Source organism: Hoplias malabaricus, chromosome 13 (assembly GCF_029633855.1).
Source record: "Hoplias malabaricus isolate fHopMal1 chromosome 13, fHopMal1.hap1, whole genome shotgun sequence".
NCBI lineage: Eukaryota > Metazoa > Chordata > Actinopteri > Characiformes > Erythrinidae > Hoplias > Hoplias malabaricus.
Genome location: NC_089812.1, coordinates 15,670,523 through 15,684,376, shown reverse-complemented (window position 1 = coordinate 15,684,376; position 13,854 = coordinate 15,670,523). Strand labels below are relative to the sequence as shown.

Sequence of the window (13,854 nt, the reverse complement as noted above, 5' to 3'; positions counted from 1 at the left end):
ATGTTGGAACAATGGTGCTGCTCAGAGAGATGTTGAAGATATCAGTGAAGACATCAGCAAGCTGGTCTGCACATTCTCTGAGCACTCTGCCAGGAATATTGTCTGGTCTAGCAGCTTTCCGCGGGTCGACTCTGCATAGAGTTTTCCTCACATCGGCTGTTATGCTAATTCCTGCATACAGACCCATCATCAGGCGATCAAAACCTGTTTTGAAAGAGGTGAATATCGGGCCATCAGAAGCAATCTCTGCTCTTCAGGACTGTTTCAAGTGCACTGACTGGGACATGTTCAGAGAGGCAGAGAGATGGTATTTCTTACTCTGAATTGCAAAAAGAGTTGTGCAGTCTCCAGGAGTCTGAAGACTTTCGTCACCTGATGAGCAGAAGCCATGTTCAGTGTACAATCAGCCAAACATCAGGATTGAAAATTTTAATCAGAAAAAACAGACTTAATGTTGTTGTTCAGAGAGTCAAAGCTCCATAAGAAAATGTGGAAAAAAAGTCTCTGTTAGGAGTCTTGTCCATGGACCATTATTGTTATCGCATGATGTGTCTTAAAGTGTTATCCATTGTACTGTTCCTCCAGTGTGTTCTCATGTCCTGATAATTTACATTACCACACATACTAGTCCCAACGTATTTATTTTTTAGGATGACTCTCTCTTTTCACCCACTACCCTGTCTCTTCAATGCTTTTGAAATTTTTATTGGTGATTGGTGATTATTATTTTAACTCTGAATAATAAAATGTTGTAATAATATGTCTTCTCCAACAGCTCTGGAAAATGTACAAACCGCAATGCAAAGCTATTATGATTATCTTCGTTATTGTCAGCCTTTTCATCTACTTGTATTCTGGGGTAAGTACTAAGCACAAGTCACTATGACAACATAATGTCATGATGATACAGTGAAGTACTAAACACACCCACAAGGCAAACTGGTACTGTGTATGTCTGCGATTAACTTTCTTAAATATTTTTTTAACTGACCTGGCGGGGGACTGGCACCCCCTCCAGGGTGGTTTTCTGCCTTGCAACCAGTGATTCCGAGTAGGCTCCAAACCCACCGTGACCCTGAACCGGATAAGTGATTACAGACTATGAATAAATGAATTTATTCAACTGACAAAAGCACGAAAAAAAAAAAAAGAAATATTGAATGTTTTCTGATTTTCCAACCAACTTGACTGTATTTTCATATATTTGAGTTGGAAAAATGAGAAATTTGGAATTAGAATTTGATGCTTGCAACACATTCTAAATAAAGCTTGCGGGAGGCAAAATATGAATTAAATATTCATATACTATAGAATAGTGAAACTTTACATTATAAGTAAGTGAATAAAAAAGGAGTAAAACCTTGTACCAAGTAGTGACATTTTATAATGCAAATATGCATTTATAAAAGCGAATTACTCTTTATTTGAAGTGAGTTACTCTTTACAAGTTATGTTAATATTCACCAATAAATAAATATGAACCATAGTTCATCTATTACACTACATACTTAAAAATGATGGTTCTACAAGGGTTCTTTATTAAAAAAAATGGTTCTGTATAGAAATCTAAATCTAAGATAAAAAATCTAAGAGTATTTTTTCATGATTAAAGGGTTCTTTGCATCATGGAAGGGTTCTTCAGATGGAGAATGTGCTATAGATGGTTCTATAAAGCACCTTTAGGAAAAAGGGTTCTGTTGGAAATTGCAGGGGTGGTAAGGGTGAGGCTAAGTATCCTTATTCTTTGTAATTCATTGCTATACTGTCCATTCAGTGTTGGTAAGAAACACTGTAACTGTATATGTTTCATTTATAGATTTACTGTATCTACTAATTTGTCTTATGTATTCTGCATTTGTTTGTAAATAAAACCATCCTTAGCCATATCCTCATTCTACATATCTTCATCCTTATTATCCATTGTCTCATTCCAAGGCTGTACCATTTGTCATAGATCAATACAGAACAACTGCCTATATCTGTCAGGTTATTTGTCCTCTTGTGCATGTCACCATCATAACAGCTACACAGCAAATTCACCAGTGTTAAAGCACAGCTTTAGTATTAAATTAACACTGTTAATACAATACTTTAACACTCTCAGTGTTAAGTTAAAACTAATAGTGTTGATTTAACACTGAAGAATTTGCTGTGTACCTTCTAAGATTCAAAAGAATATTTATTGTCATTAAAATTATATGCATAGTACACAGTGAAACGAGACCACGCAGACAAAATCACAAGTGCAAGACAAGTACTAGCGCAGACAGGCAGTCCAACATAATACAGACAAAAAGTGTTATCTGTGTTATAGGCAAAATATCTGCACAGCAGTCTTCCTGGTAGCAACCACAGGATTTGCCAGTTTAACCCTGCTCACAATACAAAAACAGTTCCCCTGTAATAAACTTGACATTGTAACAACAGTAAAACTTTTTGTTGGTGCCTTCTGGTTATATACATATATATAAGATGCTATATAGGATCATTTATAGATACCAATCTGAAGAACTTCTTCATGACAAAAAGAACACTTTAATAATGAAAAAGGTTCAGGATTCTAGAACCATTTTCTAGAATCATGTGTAGAACCGTCATTTTTAAGTGTTAGGCAATGTAATATATATATATATATATTTGATTTATATTCTCCCTCTAATTCTGTCCATCTCTTGTCTATTGAAGACATTAAAATTGACCTTAAACTTTCCAAATGCATTAATACAGAATTCAGTCAGCTGTATTTTAATTCATTCTTTATAGCTATAGCATTATAACATGTGATAGCTTATTTGGTATACAAAGTGAATGTGCCCTCCTCTGTAGCTCTCTGTATGGTCTAATCCTTACAGCTGTTATTAGGAAAGTGCCCATTGATTCATTCATTTTCTGTAACCACTCATACATAATTAGGTTCAAGCACCCAGAATGAACATTGCATTTCCCATAATTCCTCAGAATAGCCCAACCCATTTCCCACATCCCATTTCTGGCAAAACACCTTAGCATTCATATTAGCTGACTATTTGCAAAATAAAACAGCCTCACATAGAAATGAAACTGTTTAATTTTATATGAACTGGAATTCAGGCAGCCTGACCATTGTCTTGCGTGTGATAGTGTTGACAACAAAGATCTAATATACTGAGTATTATGTTGCCCCTGGGTGTTTTCATTGGGTGTAGTGCAGTATCTTGTGGAGTAGCATGAGTCTCTCTCCTTGGCCATTCATTAACAAAGCTATGTTCTCTTTCTGACAGACATGTTTCAGTTTTATTTCACTAGCATGCAGAAAATGCCCAGTATATCTGCCCTTATTATCTTCTGCCTCCATGTCATGTATAACAACAACCAGAATTTAATTTTAAACTGACCTGCAATGCTCTGTTCATCTGCTGTTGCAGGGACTGCTCATGGATTTGGTGACTAAAATCAGCAATACTTACCAAACAGACAGTTTCCCTCTTATGGACCGAAAGTTTGCAAACTTATCTCGGCTCTTTTCTTCCACTAACCTCACCTTCATCTCAGCTGAAGAACTCCAGTCTATAGAAAAGGCACTGAAGTGGCAGGCCCCTCCCACTGCTGTGACTTCAGTCAATCAGGCAACGAGCCCCTCCAAGAGTTCATACACTTTGCAGAACCCTCAGGAAAACTACAGTGTGGGGGACGTTATCACCGTGCTCATAACAGCGAGAGATGGTCAGGGGAATCTAAAAACCCATGGTGGGGATTTCTTCCAAACAAGACTGTTTAATGATGAGCTCAAAGCCAGTGTGTTCGGAGAGGTGGTCGACCATGGTAATGGCACCTACACTGCTATCTTCAAACTGCTGTGGGCAGGTCAAGCTAAAGTCGCAGTACGGATGATACACTCCAGTGAGAGTGTAGAGGTGTGTGGCCTGGTGCTCCTCCAACCATATATAAAAAATAATAAACTGTCTAATGATTTATGATTTGATGTTTTAGTTATATACTGAACTGCCTATATATAATTAATTAAATGAACGTGGAAAAAATAGTTCTTATTATTACTTTTATCAACATTCAACATAATTTGGAGACTTAAGTCACCATTACTTTGCTATTCTTCTGTTACATAAGTCTTTTTCAGCACAACTCAACTGGACCTTCGTTATCAAATATTGCAACTTAACCTATACAAACATTTGCAAATGTTTCATATTACATACATCTATACTGGTTATTAATTAAACCACTAAATCTCATTTGCCTTCATCAAAATAATTAGATTTTCAACAACAGTTCTCTCTGTCTCCATATTAGCAATGTAATGAAACTTGGGCGCACTAGGACCTAGGTGAGCTGCTAATGTTACTGCATGTCCATTTGACACCATTGGTTATCGGTCTGTGTTGCTTTCTTGACAGAATACACACACACAGTGTTGCCAACCGTCCCGTAAAATACGTAATTGTCCTGTATTTGGACACTAAAAGATGCATTTTGTTCTGTATTTTTGAGGTCACACTGTTATAGCGCTTTTCATTGGTCGTCATCTTTATTTACACAATAAGAGTTATCTGTCCATCATTCAGTGCTGCAGGAAATTATTTGTCCACTCAGTGGTAACATCCTTCTTCGTCTTTACTGCTGAAACTCCCAGACTCTTTGAGACACTCTTTTTAAACTGTTTAGAAAAATGTTGCTGGCAAATGAGATTTGCATCAAAAACATCACACAGACATGTTAACAAGGTAAAAAATTTTATTTGTCACTGAAGGGTGTCTTCAAGCTCTTAGTTTACTTTTATGTATAAACATATGTACACACACACACACACATATATATATATTCTTGCTGATTCAGTTGTTTAACTGTAATTGCAGGTGCTACTTAAGCACAGGGAACAGGAACCAGACAAGGTGTATTTCGTGGGTGTGTTCAAAGGGAACGGTCAGCAGGAGAAGATGGTCTGTAATGCCCAAAGGAGTGTGAGGTTGCTAACGTCTCCATGCTGCTGCGAATACAAGAATCCCATTACTGGAGAAATGTGGCTTTGCCGTAAACCCCAAAACCTGCCATGTTCAGCCTGGGTGGACCACGGTATGGGAGGGTACCAGGCTCAGCTGACCGCACTGGAGTCCAATCTGTTACATAGGTAACCACAACCACAATTTATGGGATCACCACACTTTTATATTCACCTAGGTCTTTTACTTTGTAGCAAATAAACCCATCACAGACAAGCCACAAATCTGTTTTGTTTTGTAGCTGAACATTCTTGCTGATATCTCACTGCTCTGTAAGAAACACAGACTCCTTGTTTGTTGGGGATTTTCTAAAATCAAGGCTTATTGCATTGAGTTTTGTGTCCTGATGCTCTGATATCTTCCTTGCTCTACCCATATGTTTCCTTTAATAATAACCTTCCCATGTTGTTTATTTTCCCCAAATTGTACACATAACTAACTGAGAACAACCAACATTTTTAGTCAAAAAATTATAGACAGTGGCATATGTCAATATAAACAAGGCAGCATCAGTGATACTGGTGAGAAGGTAGCCAGGTAAGACTTGAGAAGTGGCTCAAAACAAAACTAGTCTATGATAGGTGGAACATACACTGAGGAACATGAAATATTTTATTGAAAACATCCCCCTGAGAAACTATTTCTGTCCCAGTGAATGCACTGAAATGCAGTGTCTTGGTTTGAATGACATAAATGCATAAATTGCTTAGTTTGATTGGTTCTGTGGAATACCAGATGTCACATGAGATAAATTTAGTCCCACCCAACTACAATACAATAATAGAAATCCATCCAATAAATGAAAAATACTTTTTAAATTATTTAAAAAACATATCACATCTCTTGCAATGCACACATTCAGAGCACATTTTATAAATTCATTAAATAAAGTGTTAATGGTTTAAAGAAATGACGAAAATGAGAGGAGAGTGACTTGGCTGGTGCTTTAAGATAACGTTAACCAAACTTAGTTCTATGAAAGTTTGTGGCTGTTCATCTATATGACTGTCAGGATGTGTCCCTGTTCTCTTGTTTGTGTGTTGTTTTCTCCTTCTTCTCTTGTGTTTTGATTGATTCCTTCTGTGTCTTTAGCCACACCCCGTAAGAATACAAAGACAGAACTTGTAGAGGGAACAAGTAAGGGGCAACAGTGTGTGCCCTTACTTTTTCTCTTTATTTGATCTGTGTTTGTGTTCTTACATCGGTGTTCATTGGAGTGTATGGTTACATATCGCATATTTCTTCTGCTGTGTTTGTTTTTACATTTCGTCTGCTTTTCTATTAAAACTCTGTGTTTTATTAAGTCATCACATATGTGCTTCCTTTCTCTATCCCGTCCCGTGCTCCTCATGACAATGACAAGAACTAAAAATGTTTGGAAATCGAATTATCTGAATGCTGAATTTGGTCACAGACTTCTGTGGGACTTATCCCAATAACTTTTCTTCCAAAGTCTTTCTACCTCTGACTAGGGGAGCATGTCCGTACATGACTGTTAATCTTTTAATATGATGAAACACTGCAGTGTTAAGCAGACAAATCCCCCGGCACTAAAAGCAGTAGATCTCTTAGTCGATTTCCAAAGGGTTTTCATTAACATACTTCAAATAGTTTCCTATAATTACACTACCATGTTTATATTCTATTTTATATTTATTTATGTATGTATTTATAGTAAAACGGGGTTCTTTACTAAATAAAATGAGTCTATATAGAACCCTAAATACTTGAAGAACTTTTTCCATGATTAAATGTTTCTTTGTATCATGAAAGAGTTCTTTATTAAAGTAGACCTTTATAATGAACTCCTGGATAAAGCTCTCCACAAACACTCTACAGTACGTAGATAAAGAAAAGGCTTTATGAATCTAGTGGTAACTGGTAGTATTTCTACATGAGGTGACGACAGCAATAAAACTCTTCGCTATTAGATGACATTGTCAAGTTAGATTAATTAATGAATCATTACTTAATTTTTGTCCGTTAATGAAAAACAATCTCTTTCTTATTTTCGTAATGTGCTGGACAGTTTTTTGCTTACTTGGATCCATTATGGGCGGCACGGTATTGGCGACTCAAATGTGTCCGTGAGTGTGTGTCACTCTGTGAAGGGCTGGCTCCTGCCTTGTGCCCAGTGATTCCGAGTAGGCTCCAGACCCACCGCAAACCTGAACTGGATAAGCAGTTACAGACAATGAATGAATGAATTAATTAATTAATGAATGAATAAATTGATCCATTATTTATAACAAAGCAATCAGTAGTCTTGAAATATGACTCTGCAAAGCAAGGATGAAATAACAATTTGTCCTTTTAAGCTCAGAAGAGTATAGACTATGTCGTTCTCTGTGGTTCTTCATGGATGTGAGGCAAATGGAGTCTGGACCAAATCAAGCCTCACCTTTCATAATTAGCCCAGATAATCAAACTGATAAGAGGAAGAGTACAAACATCAACAAGGTGGATGGATTCAATCTAAGTAAAAATGAATTTAGGCCATCAAGAACCCTGAAGAACCGGACAGAAGGCAAGATGTTCTGGAGAACACTAACCAAAAGTTCCTTTTGCTGAGAGAGGTTGCTCCAGAGGTTGCTACAGAGGAGAATTGATTTCTTCAAGCAGTTCACAAGCAACTCTGAGTGTTTCTGAGGTAGATGGACTACAACAGGGAAGAATCAGTTGTGTATGCATTGGAACCTACACAAATTCTGAAGATACATTGCTTAATGTATATGTGTTGTCTACAGATAACATGCTAATGTAGTGAAGGCTATGCCTGAACAAAGTATATACATAGCTAATTAATACAAAAAACTTTCTCTGTCTTTCTTCAGCAAAATCACTAATGTTTATTTGCCTGGAGATATTACAGTGTTGGTGTCTCCTCATGATCTGACCTCAGGTGAGTCCCTGCAACAAAGTGAACCCAAAAAGGAGTTCCATTCTATGAATTATATTAATTACTTTTATGCGTGGCACGGTGGTGCAGCAGGTAGTGTCACGAACACACAGCACCAGGGACCTAATATCAAGCTGGTGATATTACCTAAATTCACATGTACTTTTGGTGTCATATATTTTGCCAAAGAAAAGCACAAATCCATCACATGCTTCTGCAGTGGTTTTTCCTGATGGAGCTCATAATGAACAGAGGGACCAATAATTCCTTCACTCCCCATTTTCACACTATTTTTTTGTTGAATAAAATGAGCATTTTTAATACTGTGCAACAGTTACCTTAAAATGAATATAGAGAGGGAAAAGGTTTGAATTACAATTATGTGTCACGCCCTGGTCTTGTCATGTGTCTGTTTTTCTGGCCATGTGCTCTAACACATGGTTCTATTTATTTTGGTTCATGTCTCCGCCCTAGTCTCGCCTTAGTTCCACCTCCCGGTCAGTGTTTTCATCTGTGTCTCATTTGTAATCCTGCCCCCTTGTTATCTGTCTCAGGTGTTCTTGTGTGTATTTAACTTTCTTTGTTTCTTGATTTGCTCTCTCCAGTATGTCTGTCTCGTCTGTTACTCATTCCCTTGATGTCTTTGTGTCTTTACTCATTTTAGGTTTCTCTGTACCCGTTTCTCTAGGTTTCTATTTAGCTCTCTCTGTATCCAAGTTTACTCTGTTTAGCTCTGTGTTCTAGTTTATTCTGTTTAGCTTTTTTGTCTAGGCCCCTGTTAGCCCCCTTTGTCTAAATCTCTGTTAAGCTCTCCATGTATTATCTTTCTGTTGAAGTTGCTCTGTCCATGTCTCTCTTTCCAGGTCATTCTGTCCAAGTCTCTCTGTCTCAGTCTTTCTTTATCTTAGTTTCCTCTCGCGTTATCCAAGTCTGTCTGTCTCTGTTTAGTTATATTTTGCTTAAATAAGTCACTGTTATTGCAAGTGCGTCTGCCTCCATCAGTCTGTCTGGTCCTGACATTGTGACACAAACACACACAGATATCCCCCACATCTCAAAGGGGAGTGTAAAAAATTTACATGTAATTAGAGTGTAATATTACTTTGTCCTACCAAGTATTTTTGGTAGGTTACCACCCACAGAGTGTGATGAGTAAAGAAAATATTTTCTATTGTAGATTTTTTTTTCTCCAGAGAAATAATATTCCTGCAAATAATTTGTTATTTTAAAGAGTAAATGGTAAATATGAGACATTCTTTGGCCAGTAGTTTGAGATCTCTGTTGTATAAGCATTAAATATTTGGTGGAATGCTGGAATTCCATTAAATTTACATAATCTTAATTTAAAGTGATCAATAGGCTTAAACACTCACAGTCCCATTTTAAACATGTGAATATGTATGTTTTTTGTGTGTGTAGGTTCAAATGTGAAGTGTGTCCCAGGACTTCACACACCATCACCAGCTGGTTTCTATCTGAATGATAAGTGGACATCTTTGATGTGCAATGCACAGTCATTCCTCTCAGCACAACAGGTTGCAGCATGTCTGAAAGACAAACAGATTCTAATGATGGGGGATTCCACGCTAAGACAGTGGTATGAGTACCTGTTAGAAACTGTCCCGAGTAAGTTTCTCAGAAACACACAGATATTCAGCATGAATGTTTCACTGAATGAAGCAGAAATCCATACCATACTGAATATGAAAACTGCAAAGAACAATCAGTAAAGTACAAATGAGAGTGGCAATACTTCATAGTGACACATACCTACACTGTTATTTTATAAAATGTGCTTTTTCCTAATTTTTTTAAAAGAAAAAAATCCCAGTGCACATTAGAATGTAACTTTACTGTGTAGTCAGCATGTCACTGTGAGGGAGAAGCAGCATAAGGAGGAATTCAGATGGGGTCTGACAGCTCTGTGGTTGGTGGTTGTGAGAAAAATGCTAATTTATTAGTCAATTCAGTGTTCGATCACTCTGTAGAAGTTTACTTTTCCTTAGAAGCCTGGATCATTGAACTGTCGTATATTTCTTGTTTTGATATCAGATTTTTTTCCTTGCTCCTGCGGGTCAATGCAATCAATAGAAAGGGAAAGTTACACAGGGCAGTTTCTGCAGTGCTGAACCCAGAGTAGCAAAAACAGAGGCTCTGTTCTCACTATTACAGCTCAGTGAAGAATCACAATACTTCTGAGTTAAAACACATACAAAAAAAACCCCGCAAAAAAATAAAATGTATGATTAAATATTACTTATTTCAAATATTAAAAAAGCAACATATAATTCAAACATAAATATAATACAAATATTCAAATTTCAGATTCAAATGCATATGTGAGTTGTTTAGCTCCATGCTTTGCACTTTGCACATTATAAACATTTCCTGTTTATTCAGCCTAATTAGATTTTACACCTCATATCACTTATAAAGATAATATTTACTTCCATAAATAGAGTTTGCCACTTAGGTGGTTAGAAATGACTCAGCCTACACAGTGTAACAGGGCACACTCATATCTTCACATATTTCTCTCTCTTCCTGTAGCACTAAAGCCACTCAACCTGTTCACTTCGTCCAAGTCTGGGCCTTTTGAGGCAGTGGAGATTGAGAACAACATTCGGATGGTGTGGAGAGCTCACGGTCCTCCATTACGTACCTCCTTGACCCCCAAGGCGGACCTGCATTACATCGCCACTGAGCTGGACACTCTGGCTGGGGGTCCTCATTCAGTGGTGGTCTTCACCATCTGGGCTCATTTCACCACCTACCCGCTTACCACATACCTGAAGAGGCTCTCTGGAATCCGCAGCTCCATCTTCGCCCTCCTACAGAGGGCGCCACAGACCCTGGTGCTGATTAAATCTGCCAACACAGGATACAAGGACGTATATGGCAGCGATTGGTTGTCATGGCAACTGGACTGCGCCATGAGGAAGATGTTTGAAGAGTTGCCAGTTGTCATTATTGACGTGTGGCAAATGACCTCATGTCACTATTCACCGGACAACATTCACCCACCTCGAGTAGTGATCCAGAACGAGGTGGACATTTTTCTCTCATTTGTGTGTCCACGATGACACACACACACACTAGAGATACAGAATGTTCCTGATATGGGATTAATGTACTTTTAGAGTTATTTATATTCATTCATTCACGGCTCTTCCAGTTCAGGGTCGCTGTGTGGCCAGAATCTTTGGGCGCAAGGCGGGAATACACCCTGGAGGAGGGCGCCAGTCCTTCACAGGGCAACACACACACTCACACATTCACTCAAACCTACGGACACTTTTGAGTCGCCAATCCACCTACCAACGTTTGCTTTTGGACTGTGGGAGGAAACCGGAGCACCCGGAGGAAACCCAAACAGACACAGGGAGAACACACCATACTCCTCACAGACAGTCACCCGGAGCGGGAATAGAACCCACAACCTCCAGGCCCCTGGAGCTATGTGACTGCGACACTACCTGCTGCACCACCGTTAATAATATAATTAGAAATGTACTTTTATATAATTTAAATGAAATGATAGGGCAGCACAGTGTTGCAACCCCTCCCCATTCATGAATGAATGAATGAATGAAATGATGAGGAAAGACAGTTTCTTTCAAAGGTATCTTTGACCAAATTACAGATTTCAAAGGTTTTGGAGTGAAATGAAGTAAACACAAAGTGGATATTTTGTAGCCAATAAAAAACAAGACTAAACCAATACTTAACAGAGAAACACAGATAAGAACCTATAAATTAACACAAGAATGAGGCAGGGAACAGACCAAGATCAACTTGAGCACATAAAATGACCAACTGGACAAATACAAAGGGCTTTGGGCTTAAGATAGAGGCTTACTTTGGAAATCTTTTTTGTGGAATAGAAAGCAAATGATAAACACAAAATGTGACAACATGCATTTCATTTATGTAGACAAAGTAAGAGGAGGCAAAAGAAAGACATCAGATTGGACCCAGCTCACTTGCACATTTTAAAATGTCCTTAAATGGCAGAGAAGTGGGAATGTGTAAGTTAAACATGGGGGTACAACTGTTAAACTTTGGAGTTGTCTGGCAACCAGTGGAACAGCATTGCACAGACAAAATAATAAATCACGTTATATCAACAAATTCCAGAAGCACATCATGAACCAATCACATAAAAGCACTGAATAAACAGAAATTGAACAGAGACTCACTTCTACAACAGGAGAGTAATCAAAGTCATGTCTTAAAATCCATTATGAACTCCCTTGGGACACGTGTGCTAATTTTAGGTTTTAAAATAATTTAATGTGATTCTGAGGTCATCAGACAAGTTGAAGATATCTCAAAGATGCAAAGCTGTTCAAACAAACATGAGTTAAGGTCACATTAATTGGGATTAATAACTTTGATAATGACACTTAAAACAGACTTAATGCAGTTTACACGTTATTTTTGTGTATGACACTGTACTGGCTTCAACAGTTGTGTTGGATGTCAGCAGCAACAAACACAGCATATCCTCATCCTCATGAGCATATGCTCTTGATATAGATTGCTGTGCAAAATAATTAGGATCTCACTGTAGGCTTCTATAATGGGAAGTGAACCTTGAGTATTTTATATTAGTTTGTAAGGAACCTCTCCACCTTTAGGCTGCAGAGTATAGGAAAAGTATCCTTTATTTTACATTCAAAAACCTGAATGTATTATCTATAAAAAGTACTGTGCAAATGTTTTAGAGATTGTGAGATTTAAAAAGCTACTTATCTGATCAGTAAGTGTTTATTTGCTAAAAAAACAAACAACAAATAACACCTAACATTAGAATAAAACCAAATATAATTATAAACAAAACTAGGGAAAATAATTTAAAATAAATTTTAAATTAAATGTGCTAAACTGATGGCAGTGCCCTGCAATGAACATCAGTCAGTGACAGATGCTGTGAATAATGTATACGGAAATATTGAAAATGTGTTTAAAATTTACGTTGTTATTGAAACATTTTACATTGCGAAATATATTGTTATTGAATTATTGTCTAGCCCTGCACTGTAGAGACCGCACTGTTCAGAATCAGCTTCTTATCAGACGCGACTTTCCTCTCAATCATTCCCGCAGCCTCACAGTGCTTTAAACAGTGTGAACGCTGAGCGTCCACAGAGTTCAATAGTGAAGCAGCGAAGTGCAGAGAAACGAGACGAGTCATTGGATAAATGGGCTTTGTCCCGCCCATCGGACGCTCAGCGTCTCTGGGCTGGCCTCGGCTGGCCCGGACGCTCAGCTTCTGCATGATGATTGGATGTTCTGTCTGAGGCTGAATCCCTTTTTGATTGACAGCGAAATGAGCGAATCAGCGATCCTTTGGTGTAAAGATCCGTGGGAGCACAGGCGGACACACTTCACATTAGTGATGGGAATTTCGGCTCTTTTTGGGGAGCCGGCTCTTTTGGTTCGGCTCTTCATAAAGAGCCGGCTCTTTCGGCTCCTAAATGGCTCTTTGTTTTACCACTTATTTCCACTGGTACAGAACAATATTACCTACATTTTACATGACTATATGGACAAAATATTATTGTTCAATATTAAAAATAATAAATAGTGTTGCAATGGCCAATTGTTTCTATGACTGTCTTGTAATAACTCACTGATTGCACTCACACATTCAGTTGTATAAATAACTAGATTTTTATTTAAACACCTTAATAAAAGATCACTTGTAACTCTGAAATACAGCCAATGGAACCCAAACCCTTTGAGGTATTACAAAATAGCTTACAAAATTAAATAATCATCCATTTCTGGGTAATATAATAAACAAATACAATGCAAAGTGCAAAACATCAGCATTCAACGGTAGTGATTAAAACAACCACAACTGTCAACAAACATTTAACTGATTTAACATTTCCTTCTTCTATTTTTTGGAAGGCAGTAGGGCTGCAACTAATGATTATTTTGATAATCGATTAA

The 13,854-nt window shown here is 37.7% G+C and overlaps 1 protein-coding gene across 1 annotated transcript in view; it reads left to right on the top strand.

Moving 5' to 3' along the window:
- The window catches only part of LOC136664412 (NXPE family member 3-like), a 25,398-nt gene extending 11,544 nt beyond the window's left edge, over positions 1-13,854 (top strand). Inside the window, exons 3-8 of the mRNA XM_066641589.1 lie at positions 776-859; positions 3,405-3,893; positions 4,851-5,122; positions 7,829-7,896; positions 9,313-9,519; positions 10,444-13,854. Of these exons, the coding sequence (XP_066497686.1) occupies positions 785-859; positions 3,405-3,893; positions 4,851-5,122; positions 7,829-7,896; positions 9,313-9,519; positions 10,444-10,976 (1,644 nt within the window). The 5' untranslated portion in view covers positions 776-784 and the 3' untranslated portion in view covers positions 10,977-13,854. The remainder of the gene's footprint in view (positions 1-775; positions 860-3,404; positions 3,894-4,850; positions 5,123-7,828; positions 7,897-9,312; positions 9,520-10,443) is intronic.